General features: G+C 36.6%; 1 protein-coding gene across 2 annotated transcripts in view; it reads left to right on the top strand.

Annotated features, from left to right (window-relative positions):
* Positions 1-22,869, top strand: part of LOC104147827 (WD repeat-containing protein 70) — a 146,991-nt gene that overhangs the window by 95,290 nt on the left and 28,832 nt on the right. For both annotated transcript variants that reach the window (XM_068924694.1, XM_068924693.1), the window contains exons 11-13: positions 9,693-9,792; positions 16,169-16,253; positions 17,345-17,483. In XM_068924694.1, coding sequence (XP_068780795.1) covers positions 9,693-9,792; positions 16,169-16,253; positions 17,345-17,483 — 324 coding nt within the window. The remainder of the gene's footprint in view (positions 1-9,692; positions 9,793-16,168; positions 16,254-17,344; positions 17,484-22,869) is intronic.

Raw genomic sequence — 22,869 nt, 5'->3', positions numbered from 1 at the left:
AGGTGAAACATAAAAAGCTACCCATGATTCAAATACAGTCATGAATGCTACTGTAAAACAGTAAGCTGCATTCTTCCAAAAGGTTTTTTCATTCCACCTAATGCTTCGGTACTTGATTGCTGCTCCATAAGCTAGCTGGGAATTTTTGCGTGACAGGGCATTTGGCCACGTAGATATAAAAATATACAGGTGTGTCTTTTAAGAAATGATTTTAAAATTGAAACGCTCATTTTCAAGTCATTTCTGTACTGAGCGTGAGAAATCAAATTGTAATACGCCAGAGCATCATCTTGGAGAAGCAGTGAAATCTTGGCTTTAAAGCTAACTTATTTTACAAGGTACCTTTAATCCTGAAAGATTTTAAGTTTTGTTAGGTTGAAGTTGATACTGCCACAAAACTCAAACTGCCAGAGTTATTTAAGACAATATGTTGTTTCTGAGCTTAATGCTCTTTGACAAAACCACATTTTGTCAAAAGAACTTTCACCACTGTGTGTTGTACATACAGAAACATTTGAGTGATTAACATTGTAATATGTTGTGAAACCAGTAAATTTATTATCTATAATTTTGGATTCAGAAATTCTGAAGATTAATGGGAATTCATAATTTTTCTCTATGTAACACTGTATTTAGTTAGGAAAACTACTTCCAGAAGATAATTTTTGAAACTATTTCGGTTTTTTTTTTTTTTTGCTTATAAACATATAGTTTTTAATCTTTGCTTATGTAGTTAGTGAATTATGTAAGATTAATATAAGAAAACAAGCAACATCATAGAAATGATTGTGAAACTGTCAGGAATCGTGCTTAAAAAAAAAAAAAGATTGCGTGAGTTGCATTTCTCTCTCTCTCTCTCTCTCTCTCTCCTTTCTTTTGTTTTAACAACCATATAGCTCAGCTAGATTCTTACTTTTACATTTTACTCATACATACCTCTGGGGCTTAACCCAGAAGTTGCTGAGTTTGTCAGGTAAAATGCTGAGTTAAAAGTAATTGAAATTGAGGGCGCTTAGCAATTCTGAATCTTCCAGATTGGAGCCAACATACCTTTGTTTAACCCTCTCCACACCCTCATTCCCCACTGACCTGTAACAGAAGAAGAAAAAAAGTTTCTTTTAACTCCTCAGAAACAACCCCTTCTCCTAACAGTTTAGTTTGCTGAAAGATGATGGAATTTTTTGGTTTTTAGGTACTTTTCTTTTTTATTTCAGATGAGTAGGGCCCTAGAAATTCAGTAATAAGTATATTGATCTAGTAATCTCAGCAGTCTTACACAGCATTATTTATAAACCACTTAGGCTCTGAGTTAAGAATGCTTATTTTGTCACTGAAATATTTCATATTGCAAAATAACAATTTCCCTTTTTAACTATTACATGTCTCCTCCTTCCCCTTTCCAACCGAAAAGTAAAACTGCATGCACATTTTTTAAATCTGTGTTCTTTTAATTAACGTGCATTGGAAATATGGCAGAATGGTTTGTGGTGCATTTTTATGGGAAAAATCAAATAGTAGAACACACAATAGTTCACAATAGCAACCAAACCTACACACTGTCTGTATGTTACAAGAAATAGTAAAAGTGAACATGATTGTTCATTTCTTAGAGAAATGCATCCCTCATGTTGGAATATACATATGTTTTAGTTACTTTTTCAAAAAGAATGTGCATTAATTTATTGTGCAGCTACCTCTGACAACTCACTGCAAACTACACCAGCTTTGGCTCAAGTGTTACTGAACCAGAAAGATTAGCTTAATGTGGATTTCCATATATGTTCACTCAAGTTTCACTTTATTCACACAGTGCCTCTTTAGGATTACTAAAATGATCTTAAACTTAGGGAACACTGAAGACTGGATGAACGTGAGAAATTATGTTGAATTATGGTGGGAATAACTTAGGGCAGTTGCATTATACAGACGACTCTGTAGCCACTTTATATTTTCTTGTGCTATTTGTTTATTGCAAATAGAGAAAAGGCTGCTTTTAAATAATGAAACTCTAGTGGTTTGGGAAATGCTCTGTTTGCATAGATGAGTTCGCAGAGATCTGTGGACGTACAGTGGTGTTGTATTATGATTATATCTTTCAAGTGTACGTTATTAATGGAATTCTATGGAAGAAATAATTGCTCAGATTTGGTTCTTTTCTGAGAAAGCAGAAGAACCTGTGACAGCTGGGCAAGTCTGTTTGAAGATGATGAAAGGCAAGAGGGTATTTTTTGGTTTACAGAAGCCCTATTTACGATATAAAAAGGGAGCAAAACCATAAATTCACTAGGTGAGGATGAGATAGGTTAGATAAATTATGAAAAGATACAAAGAACATTTCCTTTACATGATCATACGTTTTTCACATGCAGTATAAAAATCCTCAAAGGAAGCCAACTGAATAGTTTCCAAAGACTATTTTTATTAGCAATATTTATCGTTTTTTGTGGCCAAGATAGATTATTTTCTCAAATGCAAAGTTTGACAATGCAGCCAAACATTCAGTTGGGGTTTCATTTTTAAACCATTAGGCAAATATTTAGCAATGCTGTTAAGAAGCCATAAGAAACTATCTACCGTGGTAAACAATATTCTTAAAAATTGACAGCTGTAGATGGTGCAGAAAGCAAGGCCAGTTAGAAAGGACTTTCTCATCACCCTGTACTGGTTCAGAGACTTCTTTAGGGCGAGTCAGCCTTCCTTGTTTTATCTAAAGCCACATATGGTCAAATGTTTTGGGTGTCTTGCCTTGTTGTCTTCTGTGTAAATATTAGAAAAGTCTTTTGATTTTATGGAAATCAGCTTTTTATATCAATTTCAATTAAGAAAATGCTAATTCATTTTTCGCTGTGGTTGACTGCACTGCTATATGGCCCATCTAAGAATGTTGTTTTCTGTACCAGCCTGATGTTTTCAGATTAAGCATTTCACTCTTGTGGGTTTTTTTCGGTCAATAGTTCCATAATGTAATGCATGATTTATAATAGAGGACTGATGATTTTATAGGCGTTAAAAACAGGTATAGAGCTGTTTACCTTTTCTAAATTATTTTTCTGGTTACTTAGGTTTTTCATTGCAATACAATTATTTGTTTCTGCTCCGGAACAGCAGCAGAATATTAAGAAAAAGCTAAGCGTCTTGTCTGTTCGTTCACAGTAAATAACTAGCAACACTTCTATATGAAATATATGTTAAAGATTATTGGAAGGTATTGAACCATAATGGAGTGTATGAGCTAAACAGGACCTGCCCAAGGACCTGCCTCCCGCCAGAATATCAACCCTCCCCGGAAAATGACCCTAGTTGCAACAGATGAGAATATGATAAACATATAGGACAGTTAAATACAATGGCCAGTCAGATGTCCAGATTATGGCAAATAAAGTTAGGTTACCATATTCATCATGGATTAATTAGGATTTAGAGAAATGAAGGAGTGTTTAAGGTCTGCTAATGATACATGAAAATGTAACGGAGATAGAAAATCGCAAAGGGGAGCAAATCATAAAGCAGTATAACAACATAAACACTGAACCCTCCAATTTCACAAGTTAATGACTGTTACTTAAATAGCACCAATTTGTACACCGTGGTGATAGAGCATTGAAGCGGTAGAGTACTGAAGAGCTGTAAACTAAATTGAAAGCCCAGAGAACGCATTTAAAGAGACTTAATAAAAGCAACTGACAATGGTCTGTAAGTAGCTACTCAGGGAAGAAATTATTAATTCCTGAATTCAGCTGGCAAAGATTGACTAGATAATTCAGAAGTGATATACTAAATCCAGAGAGTACAGTTAAATCTCTTCTCTGAGTGATGGCTGAGAGCAAAGTGAGTATGCTTGGCTCATTAGAGGTAACTGAATGGGGAAATAGAAATTTGGAAAGTATAACTCTTTGGGAATGTTTCTTTCTTGTCAGTTGAGATCACAGCTCTTTGTAACTGCTGGCTGTTACTGATGTGAGCACCTTCAACACGAACCCTGATTACTTTTCTCGGTTGTGACTAGCAAGGAGGTTTCTGTGAATTTTTTTTTTTTCTTGCAGCTTTAGCTCATGCCTTTGTCACCTTGATAATGGGCTATGATAATACGTTGTCTTTGAATGCTTTTATGTTTATTATAATTTTGACAGTGAATGTAGTCAATGTCAACTAGGTTATTTTGCTGAGACCATCTTACTTCAGTGAAATTGATTATTTTAATCTCAAAAGCCACATATAGTTTGGGACTTGCCTTTATGGTAGCTCCACCTGGCTAGTCCTGCCCTTCTGCCTCACATTTGCGATCAGTATAAGTACTTGAGTTGGAAACTCTCCTGGATGTGGAAGAGAGGGAAGCGAGCATGGGAGGCATCTCTTGAAATGACCTTCCCTGTTCAGAAAACACCTTTCTTGTGCTGAAAGAATCACAGAATCACAGAATGGTTGAGGTTGGAAAGGACCTCTGGAGATCATCCAGTCCAACCCCCCTGCTCAAAAACAGTCACCTAGGGCACATTGTGAAAGAGAGGGTGTCAAGTTAGCAAATAAAGCTTGCAAATAAGCTTGAATAGACTGTGTCACTTCTGGCACACTTACTAGTGAATAAAGCTCCTTTTACTATAGGTGAATAAAGCTCCTTTTACTATAGATGGCTATAGTTGCATAGTTGATTGTGTGTGCAGATGGCATTTAGTGGAATAAAATAAACATTAATAAATGAGTAAATTTTGTTGTGTATTTATAAAACAGAAAGATGGATATAGCAGAGGCTTTGTCACTGTTTTACTGATTTCGCTTTCCCTACTGCTACCTTTATATACTGCCTCTTCTTTTAAAAATATCTTCAGGATGTAAATGACAAGAAGGAAGAAGAATGGCTTGGCTGGGACATAGCTGTCTCATTAAACAAAAGGGGAGGAAGGAAGAAAAAGCATTAGAAAAAGTGTCAGGTTACTATGAAACATTGTATCCCTGAAACAATATAGAAAGTTCGGAAGTTTCATTAGTTAAATGTATTGTGTTTCTCATGGAGGTGGCTTAGATCTTGGAGGTTAGCAAACCGACTGGATCTGTCTTCTGATTTTCATTGAACGTGTCTTATTTAGGATACTGGAGAACGAGAACAGCTTGTGCGATGTAGACTTCTAACCATGTGGCTCTGATGTAGGTCATTAAATTGTGATAAACTCTTCATGCGGCTGCTGTCTTGTTCACTTCCCATATAGCTCTGCTTCAATCCACTGAGACTTTGTGCAAAGGTTATGCATTAATGATGCTCCAATCATACAGCTTACTTTTTCTTAATCCTTTCTCTGGCTTCCTTTTATCTCCTGGTTCTCGTTCTTTCCATGAAGACTGTGACAATATTGCAAACTCTCACATTCTTCTGTTATCCCAGTGGTTTTGATGCATCTTGAAACTGCCTCTTTTCTCACATGTGCTTCATGTTTTCTGTCTGTCATTTCATGTTGCCCACAAGTCCAGTCAGCTGTAGTTGCTTAATAAAAATAATGTGCTAATACAAAGCTAGAAAGTGTTTACATTGATGGAGTTACTTGCTAGAATGCTTTCAAACAAGCTGCAAAAGACAAGGTGTTGTTATAGAATTTGCTGAAATAGCTAAATGTTTAAAAATTATTAAGGATTGTTGAGCTTGCCAAATTTTGCATGGCCCATTAATAGTGCTCCATAGTAGTGGGCACCTCTGCAATGAAAGAAGTGGGATAAGAGATGAAATGTAGGTACACTTTATCCTAATTTATCTTTATATCTCCATCTAGTGATTCGATGCTCTCTCCCTCCCTCCTTCCCTCCCTCCCTGACTCAAACTTCTGAAACGTGTATATTGGTTCTTCTGTTTCATGTATTTCCAGCAAGAAACGTTCTGATAACTTTTTTTTTTTGCCAATGATTTGTTAGCAAGATTAGACATCAGTTAAATATGTTAAGAGGCCAGAGGCCAAACACATTATTTTCTTTGAAAACTGCACCAAACGTTTGCCAGTGTATGTAAAAACTTCTTGTTCAACCTTCAATCATTTTACAATATTTGATTTAGTGTTACAATTCAGGGTTATATTCCTTTGCAGAATAATATATGGAGGGCAAGCTTGCAGAGCTCAAAGTTAGGAAAACAACCTTCTCACTGGTAAACTGAGTAAATTTATTTTTAAAGTCAAACAGAATTGCAGTCTTATGGTGCCTTTTGGAAGTGTCTTAATTTACATGAATTTCTAAAACATCTAAGCTGGATAGATGTGGACTGTATTTGTTCTACTGCTTTCTTTTTTGTGATGAAGGGACAAATAATATCTGAGTCTTGGACATCTGTATGTTGCTATTTCTCTTTTCATATGGGACAGCTGAAAAAGGGTAAGAGTTGGTAGAAGCGTAGACGCTTCATTGAAAAGTGGGTGACATTTTTCAGGTGAGCTGTTTTATTTCCTGAGAGATGCAGTTTAGGTTTGATCAGATGAAATCATAAATTCATGCTAAATATAATCTATACTTTTTTACCAGAGAAAGGGAGGTAAGGAGAAACAAAACTCTTGAAAACGTGGGGTTTACTGTATTTTTTAAGTAGTAAGACATCAAAGAAAAATCTTTGGCTGGACATTTCCTTAAGTAATTTCCTTCTTTTACTTTGCATAGAAAACAAAAGAAAAAAGAGGGGATTTCAAATTGACACTGAGTGAAATGAAAGAAAAAAAACTTGCGGTCGCTTGGGTAGCAAAATGAAGAAAGTCATTATTTTAGCAGATGTATGTTGCTGTGACATTGTTGGGGAGAGTGTAAGAGTGTTGAGTGGACAAGCGTTGTGGACTCCAAACTAACGTTTTCCAATTCATTTGAAATAGCTAAATATCATATTTTGATCCTTCTGTCAGTTTTTTAGGTGTCATCATTAACTGTTTATGATATTTCTGTATGCATCCATGGTATTTGATAAACAGAAAATACATCATTTTAATTACTTCTTAGTGTATAACAAATATTACAGAATACTTATTTTCTGATAACTAATTCACAGTTTATCCTCTGTATGTAATCACATATTTGGGAAGTTTTGTGTAATTGGATGTGCAAAATATGTCTCTTAGTATTTAAAAACAGCACCCCAACACAGACTTACAGTTCTAAATTGCAGTCTGTTCTTAGAATTTCTCCAGTATATGCATAAATGGATGGAAGTGACAGTCATTTCGAAACTTGGTCTCAACGCAAGTAATATGGATAAATCTAGGTTATTACATTTTCCCTCCCTATTGAAACTTTTTTTTTTTTTAACTTAAATGCTTTACATCCTCTTTTGTTTGTTGTATAGTCATTTGTGGAATGAATGTCTTATGTGACCTGACTAAATCTGCCCACCAAAATAAGTTTACGATCGTTATTGAAATATCATAACACACAGATTCTCTAGATTTTGGAGCAAATTTAGAACAGATATTTGGATGGGTAATCAAAATCAATTACTTTAGTAGCTTGGGTCTTTTGCATACAAAATAGCCCATTAAAAGAGCCTCAGTGAGATGCATGGGGAAAAATTAGGAGAAGCAATAGCTGAGGTTAACTCAAGCTTAACTCAGTCTTTCTGTGCGTTTGCATTATTTGAACACATCCTACTTTTTTTTCCGGAAGAACTATTTCTCTTTTAATATATAAATTGGGTAGTATTCACTGTGTGAGTAGTTGTTCAGTAATTTGTCCTTTTACTGTTCAATGTGTGATTCTAGATCTGACTTACTGCACGCTGTTCAAACTCTTCTCCAAAATGTATGCTTTTCTATATAGTTTTTCTGTTTTGCTCATCACTACGGTAAATAACGGACTTTAATTAATTTGTCTTCCTCCCCTCTATGAGAGGAATGGCGTGTTTTAATCTCCATTTTACAGGCTCAGGCAATGTTTAGTTCTTGAATGCTTGATTTTGCAACTACATTAATCAGTCTTAGGAAAAGAGGGTTAAATGAGATGCGTGATTTCCTAGGTGGGTAAAAAGAACGCAATCTATCTCAAATTCCTTTATTTCCCTCTGTTCTCCCTTCTTCCATAGTCCCTCCTGTCTCTCTTTCCAGTTTGATTCTTCCTCATCTCTTCCTTCCTCTTAGACCCCATTCCCTCTTCAGTCCTGGATGCCCATGTGGTTCCAGTTTATCCTCTCCAGGTCACTTGCTTTATCCCCACTTCTCTGGGCTCCTTATCCAATCTCAGAATCTCCCCATATGCTGAAATACTCTTTGTGCCTGTTTAACACAGTTAATTCAAATTTCACTTTACGGTGCTCCAGCCCTGTCCTGTAGGTTCTTGTCACGTCTGTTCTCTTTTGTGCTTTCTCTGAAACATGGCACTGTTTCCTTTCTCCATCAGTTTCCCTAGACTCTTAGCAACGATCTGATCTTGCCCTGCCATTGGTTTCACTTTTTTTCTGTCCAGTCAAACCAGACTCCTGCCTCTTTTACACCTTTACAAAAGGCGCCCCTTTTGCCAGCTGTCAGTCTTGCTGGGCTTCCCTGTCCCTGTCATGGAATGTGATCGTTTGCTCTTGTACAAACGCGGTTTGGTTATAAATGCAAGTTACGGGATTTGAAGACGCAGGATGGGCTTCTCAGGAGTTTTGCAGGAGTCTTTGTTGAGTACACTTGCCTTTCATTTTCTAATCTTATATTTTGATCTAATTTAGCTGAATTTTCAAGGGAGGCCCTCCTTCTTGAACGTTGCCTGGCCATCTTGGCTGATGTTTGCAAGAGGTGGAAGCGTTAGGCGGGCACTGAGCATGTTGCTGATTTTTAAGTATTTTGTGATGTCTCCATTAGTGATAACAAAATAAAATGATATAATTGATCAGTGAAAGTGAAGAATGGTTAAATTAACAAGAACGTATGTGCATGAAAAGCATCTTGGTATCTTTGTCAAGACCTTTGATTTTGACTAGGAAGCAGGAAAGCTGTATTTTGCAAAAATGCTGGGATTTAGTATGAGATTTCATAGGATGTTTCTGTACATTTAGTAGAAGAGTTTTGGGGGGAATTTGACTCAAATGTGACTTAAGACATAAAAGCTCTACACAAGAACAGGATTCTAATCTGAGAGTAATTTCTGTCTGTCTTTAGGATTACCAGGGGAATATCATTAAAAATAAAAGAACATACAGCATTCCCAAGCTTGAGTTTTACTGCAGCTAAATGGAACACAAACCTCAGAATCTCTGAGCTTTGTTCTAAATCTATAAGCCAAGAATTTTGGCAAGGTTGAAATATACCAAAAGTAAATTCTTCCAATCCTTCTTTCAAATCCTCTCCAAAGTATGTATAATGTATTTTGGCATTTTTAAACTATAAGTCTATTTAGAGGGGTGATGAGACCTGTCTTAAGATGTATTTTTATCTTAACCAGGCATAACTACTTTTATTCAGTACTAGTAGGAGTATTCAAGGGTGCTGATGCTATGTGAATGTGGACTGTATAATTGGATTGAGGAAAAAGTTAGATTTTGCGTTCAAACTCTTCTTAGTATGAAAGCCTATTATGAAGCATACATGATATTTTTAAAAGGCTATAGAAATATTTAGCTTCTCTCCCTGTTAACAATAAAAATGCAGGTTCTTCTTAAATTTAGGAATAGCCGCAAAGTGCACAAAATGCTATCAAGAAACGTTTAGCCAGTCTTGAAGTAAGCAAACTTTTTAATGTTTTGTTTGTTTGACAAACAGGTACATACAAAGTTCCACTGCAGACAAGCCCATGCCCCTGGCACTGACACTTCATGCCTGACATTTTCCTACGATGGTACCGCCCTTGCCAGCCGGGGAGGTAGGTGATTGAAAGAACTCTTTGATGTGTTGAATGCGAAAAGATCTTAACTTTTACTAAAGTAAATGGTTCAGTAAACAAACTGTTTAAATCATAGCATCACTAAATGTACTTGTTCTTGGTGGTGGTAAGATAGTGAAATAACTTATTAGTGACTTAAACCTGAAATGTTTCACAAATTACATCTTCTGTTATGATACTCCATAAAATACTGTGCTGGTGAAAGGGCATTTTTACAGCAGTCAGGAAATATTTTAAGAGACCTGTGCTGTTTATTTTATACAGTTCTTGATCTGTTTTCTTGTCTAGTATTAGTAATCCACCATAAAGGAAATTATTAGCTTCATTAAAAATAATATAAGAGAAATTTCGCTATTTAGTTCTTTAGTTCTTAGAAGGTTATTGTCTCTCAGTACGAGTATCTCTGTTCTGGAGTTATTAATTCTTCAGGCTGCTTCCTTATGCAATGCACTTTTCTGTTCTAACTGGAATTTTTATTTAATTTATATTATAAGCACTATCAGGGAATGATTTGATGAGAGTGGCCAAAACATACTAGAAAGGAAAAAAAAAATTGGCATATCCACAGGACAGGAAAAGAAACCGCTTGTTTTATTAAGTTTAGATAAAACTTTTTGCTTTTTTTTTTTTTTGTCTTAGAGAACAGTAAAAGTTTTGAGAGGACAAAGACCTGTTTGAAGACTCATTCACACTGCATGTATTGAGTAGGATGATTTGTGCTCAAGATAACTTTTAATCTAGAGGTTTGTCTACCGTATTTTGCAGGCAGGTGTAAGCATACAATCCAAGCTGTCTGGAAGGAAACCAGCTGTAACCAGAAGCTGTGTATATGCATTAGCATGGCCCCAAGGCCAAATAAGCAGGCCTAGTGAGAGGCAGTATATGTTGATGCAGGCTCAGTATTGTGCCTAACATATGTACGTGACATCTGGTCAGTTTGGTGCGTGGACAGAATGAGATTACATCTACAAAATTCCACAGTAGAAGTATTCGTAGACTGCAAACTCTCTGAAGCAGGGGCAGTGCCTCTGAGTGGCTGGCTGCAGCCTACGGTTGTTTGCATCCTTCCCCTCACCCTGTCCCTGTGGAATAGTGACATTGGTGGCTTTCACGGACCGATGCGTCTCCTTTCGGACACCTTCTGCCGGCGTTCCTTGTATTGCTGCCTTGTTTCTAAGATCCTAAACGTTAACGTTCCCCAGATCACATCTTTCAGATGAGGAGGATGGTCTCCTTGCCCTTGACAGGCCTAGGCTCACTAGGCACTTGGATTGTTAACTGCTCTTCAGGCTCCTGGATCCAGAGCCAGATGAGTGGGCCCTACCTAAGCGGTTGAGGTAAATACCCTCAACCTTGCTGGTCCTTACTGAACTGAACACTTGTTAGGTGAGAATCTTCTCCTCTTTGGAAAGTAGGTGAACCGTCTATGTTTCTGTTCTGGGCTAAGTAAAATGAAATGCCTGTCTGCCAGTGGTGTTGCCTCCAGAAAATCCACGCAGACATACCTTGTATGATTAAAGAGAAATCTCTGTGTCTCTTTAAATATAAGCAACAAAAAGAAAGCAAAAAAAACCCCTCTAATGTGAGGGATATTCAGTAGTGCTGTCTTGAATCCTCCATTTCTATAAATTCTCTCATGTATAAGTTTGTGAATGTAGATCACATAAATGCCCTTTGCTTATTTTAATCGCATGTGGCACTTTTTCTTGCGAGCTCTTCCTCCTCTTAACTGTCTCCAGATTTTCGGTCGTGTTGAACGGACTTTAAGTTACTTACAGTCTCACTACCACATTTTTAAGCTATGTAAAATCTTGATTGATTGTTTGCAGAACAGAAGACTGTACAGAAATTTGGCCCCTCAGTGTGGTTAAAAAAATGCTACCCTTGTCTAGCATATTGGATTGCATTTGAAAAATCTGTGTGTATCCTGTGCTAAAGAATGAGGAGGATTCATACCTTATTTTGTCTTTTTTGGTTAGTGCTCTAATATGAGTATTGCTTTGGATCTGTACCAATAAAAGCAGATGTGGATCCAGCATTCATAGATTAACACACCTGCCAAGTGCTGAGGATCAAAGGGAGAATAGTTGTTTGGGGAATGGGGACTTTTGCTGAAAGCCTTCTTAACTCTCCTGCATCTGATGTAGATTCTGTGTTGCATATGAGAGAGATGAGGCAGGGCTCAGCTGCAAGCACAAGGGAAAATGAAAAGCTCAGGAGCTGCTTATGAGAGTTCCCAGTCTTATTCTTGTTGGGTATTAGGTAGTAACTTGACAGAAACTTAAGAAAGTGATATTTTTAAACACTTGTGACTATGAAAGCTATTTTTTCTAAATACAGTGAAGATAATATTTGGGAAACATTTTCTTTGTTCAGCAGTGAGGAGGTAAGTAAGGACTTGGGGTCTTGCTGTACATATTTTTTTTTTTTTTTGCTCTGGGTAGGTACAGAATTTATGGAGTTAGTTTTTGTTGTTTAATCAATTTATGGCTTCATATTAAATTCTGTGAATCTCATCAAAACCGTTTGTTTGATTTATTTTCTTTGATAGGAACAGTGTGCAGACTTAGTGCCATCTTAAACAGTTAATTTTCATAGGAGAATCAGTTGTTCATAGCTAAATTCAGTGAAAACTATTCACCTCTAAACCTATCAAATAGCTTAAGCAGATACATGCTTTCTTTAGGGCTGAAGAAGAAATCCTTCTGTTTTTTGGTTTTTTTTTAAACATTTTAGCTATATTTCTCTGTTAAAAATGTTCTCATGGAAAAAGAAAATTTTTAATATTAAAGTTAGTTTAAAAAGTTGAAACATCTTGAGGTCAGTGTCCTGAACATTCAGGGACTGTGCGGCAGCATATGTAGTAAATTCCTATTTTTTGAAAAGTAATATATATTGCTCTTTATGGTGAATACAAATATTAGCACTTAAAAATCCAATGGTTTTAAATCAACTGCTTCTCAAACCAAGGTGCATTTTAAACAAACACTAAAAAGGCATTAATTAGCATTAATGAGTATAATCAGCTGTTTGTACTACTTGGAGTTCAAACAGCCTTCTCACAGTGTTCTAGTATTCTTCATTTCCATATACATACAGAGGAGGATATACTTAAATATTTGGCCAGGCTGGTATATCTGTCCAATGGATAAAGTTTGGTGAGACCAGGTGATCCTGAGAGCTGTTCCAAGTGTAAATGCTGAACTCCTGATTAGTGACATCCCCTCCCCAAGCCAGGTCATTTAGCGCTTGGCTCAGGGTGAGCGTGATCCTGGCTTGGTGCACCTCATGCAGAAGTCCTTATGTTGCAGCTCCTGTTGCTGAACCAGTGCAGATAGCAAGAAGGATATACCTTGCTTTGTCAGGTGCCTCTCATTGCGTATAGTTTAGGCCTTCACGGAAAGGCCTTGAGTTTTTAAACACATAGTATTCTGGTACGCTCTTTCTGTTTAGCCTTGTGTTATGCCTTTCCTTTGCTGTATTTTTTTTTTAAATCTCATTTTTAATATTTCTTTGTTTTTCCCCAATGATCTTTGTGAGTGTCTGTTCTTCAGCTTTGCTTTCAACACAAGACTTCCTCTTAAAATAGGAGCTCCTTGAAGGTTGTTGCTGACTTTGGACTTTATGAGTTTCTGGCAACACTTTGGCAGCTCTTTCACTTCGTTTGGGCCCGTCTGCATTCATTTACTTGTCTTCCTGGTCAGTATTTACCACAAAGAAAAAAACTGGATTAAGTCCTTGTAGTCTCAGTGTGCTGGCCTTATTTTGTCTAAAAGCCATTTACAAAATACCTATCCTGGCTCACCAAAGATTGTTTTTTCTAGTACCTCATTCTTACCTCTTGATAAATCCGATGTTCAGTTCTGTTGTGATAACAATGTCTGACCTCATCATAATAGGCCAGAATATGATTATTGGTATGCTTCTTATTAAAATGGTGAAGAGGAGAGTTGGAAATTTTGTTTGAAAGGCTATTGAAAAAATTCTGCCAGCTTCTTGAGAAGTCTGCCATCAGGACAAATGCTGAATGATCCAAAAGTGGACTAATTTGAATGTTTCTTACTGAACTGCATGACTTCCGACTTTGTTTATGTGTCTTTGTTTAAAAGTAACTATTTTGGCTGTGTGTGAAGTGGTTAAAAATAGATCAGTACTGCTACAGCATCTTGTAAAGAAGCACTAAACATAGAAGGATGCTGTTGAAAAAAATCCTTGGTGTTGTGGAATATTAATATGTCTGTTTTCTTGGAGACAGTGATTTCAATTCCTAATGCAAATTAGATTTGAACAAGAATGCCTAATTTGGAACACAATATATTTCAATTAGGGGATGGATTTGGGCAAATCTTACATTATTTTTTAAAGATTATCATGATAGAGTTTCACAGTATTGGCCAAGTCATTCTACTGGCATTTCTGCCTTTCCAAATACTTGCAAACCATTTCTGCACTGTGGAAGACAGCGTTAATTTGAAATCAACCACAGTTTCTAGAGTCTATCTAACTTTTTCTGTTTTTTTACGCCAACCTGGTACACTTTCTTGCTAACAGGAGAGCTTTATCTAAATGTCTGACTGCATCTCTCGTGCTAAAGCCTGGCAGGACTACAGCTTGAAGATCATGTCAAGGCTCATTCTGCTGGGAACAGCACAGCCTTGGCTGCTAGCCTTAGATCTGTCCCTCTGCAGGAGATTTGCAGAGCGGCCAAATGGCATCCTTTGCATATATTATAAAGTGCTGGTGCTTTAGATATAACATCTAGACGATAAGTGTTTTTTTTGGTTGGGGGTGGGAAGGGAAAGGGAGGGTTCACATTACAAGTCCGAATGCTTTGAAGTGCTTGGGATGGAGTCTACTATGAAACAATAAGAAAACAGATATTCCCAAAATAGGGACTCAGCATTTTTCTTTCTTGTCGTTTTTCAGCTTCCCAACGAACAGAAATATACTCTGCTCTAGACATCATTTATTTAAGTTGTCCACTTCTTAAAAATATTTTGTAGTAAGGAGTTATCCTAGTCTTTAATATAAACATACATGATGTACGAGGCCACACATTACTGCTTTCCCTGTAAAGGGTACTGCTGGCCTTGATTTCTTTTGTTACAACATGTTACAATTTTTTTTCTTTTTTTTTTTTTTCAACATTTTATTTCCAAGGCCTCCCTTGAGCTCTTAATCTCAAAGACTGGAAGTCCACAGACTACTTTTAGACAAAAGAAAATTACTTCCCTGCTAGGTTTGTGCTTCAGTGGGAAACAGGTCTGTGGATTACCAGTCACTTGCCTACCTCTCCTCCTAGTCAGGAAGACTGTGTCACTTTTTGTGTAAAATTAATCTCCTGATATTTTTAAAGTGACATGTGGCTTGAAAGTCCTTCCCTTCACCCTTGAAAGCACTGCGGCACTGCTTTTGAATGCAAAGGGATGTCTAGGTGCCTTAGGGCTCAAAATTCTGTAACTTGTCTCATGCTAGAAATGTGTATCCCAGAGGGATGGTCAGCAGAGATGTAGATCTCTCTGAGAATAAGAGAGAATCTCTTTTTCTTTTTTGTTCTCTCTTTGTTAACGTCATAACTTTTCAAAAGGGAATAAACACCCTGACTTTTACTGGCCTACAGAGTTGCGCCATATTCAAACACAGATGAAAATTGCTATAAATGTCTTACTCTAACATTGATTTTAGCTTTTATGGTCAAAGGTGTTCTGGAAGGGTGTGAAAATATTTCATTACAGCAACTGTGGGTTCACTTAGTTCCCTTCTTTGCCTTTCCCAAGGAATTCTGCCCTATTCCAGGGCCTGCGCTCCATACTGAGATTGTAGTTTGTTCCTGTTTGCCTGCTAAAGAAGTAGAAGGTCTTCATGTGCCTTTCGTTCTTGCTAGTTGTCTTTCCAGGGCAGGTAGAAACCATCTACATAAAACTTATTTAACTTTTTAACTAATCCATCCACAGTAACACTGTAATTTCTGTTAATATCATTAGAAAAAGTTGACATTTATTAATAATAAAACACCAAACCTGACAAACACCGAATAAGTTAGTGTTTGAGAAATTTGATTCTGATGTAGGTAGTCATTGTTAGTGGGAAAGACTGCTGTGATGGAGTTAAGCTATTGAGAAGTTCCTGGTCTGCTGTTGTGCATCAACTGGAAAGTTTCATCCTTGCGCTTTCATAGCCATTTAGGGACAAATGACTTCCACCCCCATCCCCATTTTGAATGTTTCTTCCCTTATTGTTCTCTTCCTTTTCCTATGTCTTTTCACGTCTGAGTTAGAGGAGGAAATTTTCTGCAAATGTCTAGGTTCTTGACTTTAACTCTTTATTGCTAACTTTTGTCTCTTTTGTTTCACAGGAGACGATACTTTAAAGATATGGGATATTAGACAATTTAAAAAGCCTCTTAATTCAGCTGAAAGGCTGTCTAGCTTCTTTCCAATGTAAGTACGCTGATTTATTCCAGCTAGTAGAAATAGCAGTAGCTGGGCAGAGCAGGAGGGAGCGTATGGGAGTTCTACTTCTCAGTTCTCACTAGATCCAGAACGGTGCAAGAGGGACCCCTTGTTCTTAGCTATTTTAGGACTTAATACTGTTTTCAAATATATCTTATTTTCTATGATAATTCATGGCTAGCTTTGTTTGCTATATGCCATTTTTTATCTCATACCTCTAAAACCTAATTGGACTGTAAACTTTTCAGGAGGAGGCCAGTTCATTGCCTTACGTGTGTATGAGACATATACGAGCCTTATTCTTTTTTGATCTATGATTAATAAGAAGGATTAGAGCTGATTTGAAAAGTTGGCATAGCATAAAGTAGACATGCAAGGTGTGAGTTCAAGTTATGATCAAGTGCTGGTGACTGAGTTGTATAGCACTTAAATATTATGTTTTACTGTATAGCGCAGAAGTACTATATTTTTTATATATATATTTTTTTGTATTACCTGCATTTCTATAGCTGTAGCACAGCCAAATCCGACTCTAAGGACAATTTATACTTTTGAAAGAAGATCTTGAGCAGGAAGGTCAGGGATAGATCAATCTTGAAGCCACAACCACTGTATTTTGTAGCATAGACAGACGGAGGAAAAGTAAACAGACAAATGTTTTTGGCTACTATGTAAACACACTGCTGTGCAGCATTGAAGAATATATATCATTAGTGAAAACAGATTTAATGATGGATTTATTTGCTTACTGAATGATGTTAACCAGATTTTGAAAATACTTTTTTGTTTGTTTCTGATGCTGAAAAGTACACAAGACTTTTGAGAAGAAAAGGATTTTCGGGGGGGGAGGATAATTGTTTTTGTCGGTTTTGCATGTTCTGTGCACAGCTGTAATTGTAAAAGTTAACTGATGTCTGATAACTATAGTAGTAGATGGCATCTGACAAAAGTTTTTTTTGAGCTTTACCTTAAAATGATTAACAAATAAAAAGGATTATTTTTACAGAATGATTTATAAATATGTTCCCTACATATTAATTATTGGCTTATCCAGTATGATGGTTTATTTTCTTCTGCAGGACAGATTGCTGTTTCAGCCCTGATGATAAAATACTTGTCACAGGCACCTCTGTTAAGAAAGGTGGTGGCAGTGGGAAGCTTTTTTTCTTTGATCGGGAGACTTTCCAGAAGTTGTATGAGATAGAAGTTACAAATGCAGTATGTATTTTAGTTTTCTTTATTCCATTATTCAAAATATGAATGAAATCATTTTCATATGCTTTATTTTCTCTATGCAGATAATGACCTATCAACACTACTGTAATTTGTCTATTCCGTTTTTGAGAGCAAGTATGACTAGAGGTAGAACGCCCTGAATAAGGGCTATTCTCCTTTCAATTAAAATAAGAAAAGAAAGTCTTGGGACAAGGTGTTTAAGCACTAGGAGATCCTGCTTTTGGTGTTAGCATTTGTCAAGATTTTTCTGAACCTTTCCAGAACTGTGAAATGAGGCATAAATCTGAAAATTCTCACATACATATGTATGCTATTTAGTCCACTAGTTCTCATAGTAAAATGCCATATTGTGACAGAACCCCAACTTGTCCCTGAAGCCAGACTTGTGATTATTATAGAATGTAATTCAGTGGATTCTAGCCTGTGTAAATGCAACAATTTTGTGGCAAAATAAAAGGCATCACTAGGAAACCCTGTATCAAAAAATCCTGTTCTTACCAGAAATATAAAAGCTTAAAATTGTGAATCTGTAATACAGAAGAGTCTGTGCATGGTTTGAACAACTCATCTCATGAGGGGAAAGCTTAGTATCAGATTTGAAAAAAAAGGTCCTTTCACCTTTATGGTGCACATAAGCAAGCGTGTAGGTTACGACAGTCAAAGTTGGGAGAAGTTCAAACAAGGAGTTGATATTGCTTAAGTATCAGGCATTTCCAGGAGTTGTTCGAGTCTATCACTAGCCAGTTCTTTGTCACGCTGTAGTGATTCAAGATACTGTTTTCTCCTTCGGGACTTTTCTTAACCCACCTGTTGCAGTACAGTGGACTTTATTAGCTCTGCACACCAAAACTGCGTCTGCTGGAGTTCATTTACACTGGCTTCACATTTATATTTACTTTTCTTTTCAAATCCCATTTTCTCTTCTAAATTCATCCTACAAAATCTGATTATGGCTGAATGTTATATCACTTATTTCTTTGGTAGCAGGCTTGCAAATAAAAAACATAGAAATCATGGTGAAGCAGAAGGAGTGTGGCTTTCTGAAGGGGGGAAAAAACCCTTTTTTTTTTTTAAACAGATACACTCTATTTTTTATACTACATTGGAATTTTCATTGGAATCTTTATTTAGTATTAAAGGATTTCTCTATAGATAATATAAATTGGATTTTCAGTTTTCCTCCTATGGAACAGGCCAGAACCTCAACTTAACTCTTAAGGATTTCTGATGGATTTTTTTTTTCCTGATACAAGTATTACAACCTTTTTTGGAGACAAAATGTGAATGTCTCAGTATCTCGTCTGAAATTTCATGACTGATCAAAGGCAACCAATTGCATAAGTTAAAGTGTAGGAGGTAGATTCTCATAGAAGCTCTCTTGAGACGCAGGAAATAAAATAGCTTAGCAATTACGTTCACAAAGAACACGAACTCCTTAGACCTGAGCGTATGGCCTTGGTCATGTTGGCATCTTCATTTTGTGGTAGAGAGATCAGTAATAGTGTATGGAAACTTCCCTTTAGCTTTAAGACCTCAGGAATAAGAGACTTGTCACTGAGGGTACCTGTTAGCCTGCATTTGTGAAAGAAATAGGCTGATGTGCAGTAATTCTTACCGTTCTATCTGCTCTATGTTCAAAGAGAATACAATTTTCATTGGCTGACGTTATCTGTGTTTGAAATAGAGAGTCTGTTTGCCTGCTCAGGTAGACAATGCAATGGGGGAGTCCAGAAGCGATTTTTTCACTGTGAATTGTTCTCAGAATTGGGAACTAAAGTTCTGTTAATTCAAAAGGCGGAAGAAACATAGAGATGAGAACCAACGTAAGAAATTGTTGGAAAACCAAAATTAGGGACCAGTAGTGGGCTTCACTGGGTCCACTCATGTGCTATAAATTTAAGGATGTGTACAAATCTCAGCAGGTTCATAGTTTTGTACTATAAATGTATATAGGTGCTGATATTAATATAGTACTTTTTAAGACTAGTAAATTACTTCTATCAAGTTTTAGTACTGTTGTCTTTCTTCATTTGTAGTTATAAAATTGAAGACTGTTGTTCACCTGCTTTGAGTGTAATGGATCAAATGAAACAATACTCGAAATAGTGGGTGAAGAATTGAGATTTGTAAATGCTCTTCTTACGACATAATTTTCTGTGAGCCAGCATTAATAATACCTCTGAAATCAGTCTGTCTAGCTTCCAACTTCAGCACTACACATCTAAGAAAAACATAGCTAAACATATCAACTTCCATCTAAAAGAAGGAAAATTACTATAAGCGATGTTTTAAAATAAAAACAGTGTATTTTTTCAAGATATATCTGTTGTATCCTTCAGCTTTTTCAGTAGTTTTTTCCTTCGTGCTTTTCTCAAATCGCAGTGTTAGATGAAATGCAAACATATAAAAGCATGCTAAGAAACAAATGAATTTTAAAGATGCAGGTTGTTGTATTTTATAAGCAGTACATGCTGTTTGTTGGAAAGATTGTTGGCCTGTAAATTGATAGATTAATATCTTCTGTGTGGTTTACCAAAGCATTTTTCTGTAGTTCAGTAATTAATTAATTACTTTCTAACTGCTTTCCTAGTTACCGTTTTTTCCTTATAGTCTCTCAAAAATTCCAGTAGAGCAGTAAGTGTAGCTGAAGATAAAAATATGGTGTTGTCTAAGACTTCAGTTTGTCTACTGTGACTGATTACACTACTTCTTTAGCTTTTATGTATGATGTAGTTGCAATGTTTGTATTTTTGATTTTTTAAGCATCACGTATATGTAATTACGCTTTGCCAATGTGTAGTAAAAGAGTACAAGTACACCAATATCTATCACTGCAAAGAGTCATATCTACTCCCCTCCCTCATGAAAATAATTTCAGTAATGTCAGATGAGTTTAGTCCAAACTGTTGAAGAAAACAAGTATCATTAGCCATTTATTTCAATTATGAAATGAAAATAGTAAGACTTCTTGGAAGTAATTATATTCCATCTTAGTGGTACAAAGTATATAATGGGAATAACACAAATTCTATTGTGAAGGGAAAGCATAAACTGTGAAGGTGGTACAATTTTTATTTTTATTTTCTTTGGGTTCACAAGGATTTTTTTTAAAGAAAACTCCAGTAAGCCTAGAAAATTGGAGAACACTAAAGAGCAGTAAACATTATCTTAAACCTCCTTGGTAAATAGCCAGTGCAGTTGGCCTGTGAATGAACCTAGAGGGTAATGGGAAAATACTTAATGGGAGTGTTTGACCAAGCAGTGTCTGACATTCCTTTCCATCATACCACGCAAACCTTTTTTTCACCTTTTCTTTCAAGTTTTCATGGGAAAGCCCATTACTGCTTCAAAGCTGCTGGAGTGAAACCTTGTGGTTTTACTAATGGACTAACAGCCTGATTAGTCTCTGCTGTTGTGGCTGGGTATAGACTATTAATTTGCTTTTCATTTTGTGTATTAGTATTTTATTTTTAGTCACAGTCTGTGGTTAAGCTTGTGACTAAAATATTATATCCACTCTTGTATGCCATCGCAGCATGTAGGCTCTGGGACTTCTCTAGACCTCAAGCTTGTCACATGAATAGTAATACCTTTTGAAGAAAACTAAATACTGATAGATATATGTAAGAACTGGTATAGGCCATGAGCTTTGTCTCCGGCCAGGAGCAGTGTACCTCCAGAAGAGTATGTGAACTGGGCAAACACACAGTGATGCTTCTCTGACTATACTCTTCCGCCTCCGTCATCTGTGACTTAAAGATACCTTGATGCAGCTGTGGGATTTTTGCATTTCGTAGTGCTCGGTGGATTTTTCTTCCGTGATTTTGTCAAGGAGTGAAACACCCATGTTGCAGGATAAGGACAGCTTTGTTCACTGACTGCAGATGAAACCAGAGCTCAGGGGCTGAAACGCCAACCTCTGCCCTCGGGTCAGGAGGCTGCTGTCATATGTGCGGGGCTGCTGCCTGACTCTGGCTCAGTGTCTACAGGTGTCATTGAAAATGGTGAGGGCTTTACACTGTGGCTGTAGTTACATAGGCTAAACTGTGCAGAGTCCCTCTCTTATTACCAAGAGCTGAGCTTTATAAAACAAGACTTCATCCTGTTGTGCTTGTGCAACTTTTTTTTAAGCTGTTTTATCTCTCTTTCTATCTTGACACAATAATCCGAGAACTGTCCTTTTGCCCTCACCCCCGATATCTACAGGAAAATGATTAGATTAAACTGTCTCAATTTGAGCATTTGTAGCTCATTCTATGTGAAAGATTTCCAGTTCAGTGCAAAATATCTTTCCTCTCTGTTTACATGGATGAGGAATATTATTAAACAGGTCTTGGGAATTATAACTGCTGTAAGAGGAGTACAGAACATGTGCATGGAAACTCAGAGGCCATTTCCCTTTGCCTTCTTCAGGTAATGTGGGGGAAAGGAAGACCTGCAGCATTTTTGGGCTGAGGTCTCATTTTTGGGGATGTCTGTAACTGGACTCTTTTTGGAAGGAAGGGAGGTTTCGTAGTCAAATGCACGTCAAGGGGGATTTATTCCTAATTCTTGGCTTGGCTATGCAAGTATGAGATCTTCATGGGAAGCAGTTATAAATACGTAGTGTATGGGAAACAGAGTTGGGTACACATCATTTCCCCCAATGTTAGATTATCAGATTAATAGCACATAGCTGTGGACAGCCACTTGAATCTCTCTCACGTCTGTCACTCTTTTGTCTGGGTCAGATAGGCCAACCAATAGTTATCCTTATTACAGACAAGATGGATTTTGGCAGCAGTGGAACAGTCATTTTCCCCATATGGAAAAGAGATGAAATATACCCTGTTATTGCCAGGCAAAGATGGGCTCTAAAAAAAAGTTGTGCAATTTAGAGAAATTGCTATTTTTAAATGAAAATGTAAATAATAATTTAATTAAAAAATGAGAACAGATGATGAGATTATGTGCATTAGAAAAGGAAATGTGTAAGATTTTAAAATATCCCACAGGTTTTTGTAGATAAGCAACAATCCAAAAACATTGATTTATGGTTGTTTTGGGAAACTTATTTCTGTTAAGAAAATTCTTTGGTATTTTCTTAGTTTCTCAAATATAAGCAAAAGTTAAATTGTCAAATACTTTTGAAAATATCTCTAAGGGATGTTTCAGGAAGGTCTTCTGAGACAAGCTATAAATAAAGCTTCTTTTTAACTTGCAGATGAAGAGGAAAGAAGAAATATGGAATATGAAACTTCTAGCATCCTTTATGCACGGTTGATATAGCATCGCAGTATTTCTTTCCTTGACCTCAAACAATAGCATTTACTATTTATAAGGTGCAGTAATATGGTAAAGGACTTTTCCACTGTGGCCTGTTTCACTA

Source organism: Struthio camelus, chromosome W (assembly GCF_040807025.1).
Source record: "Struthio camelus isolate bStrCam1 chromosome W, bStrCam1.hap1, whole genome shotgun sequence".
Taxonomy (NCBI): Eukaryota; Metazoa; Chordata; class Aves; order Struthioniformes; family Struthionidae; genus Struthio; species Struthio camelus.
Note: the sequence above shows the minus strand (reverse complement) of the source record. Positions and strands in the feature narration are given on the sequence as shown.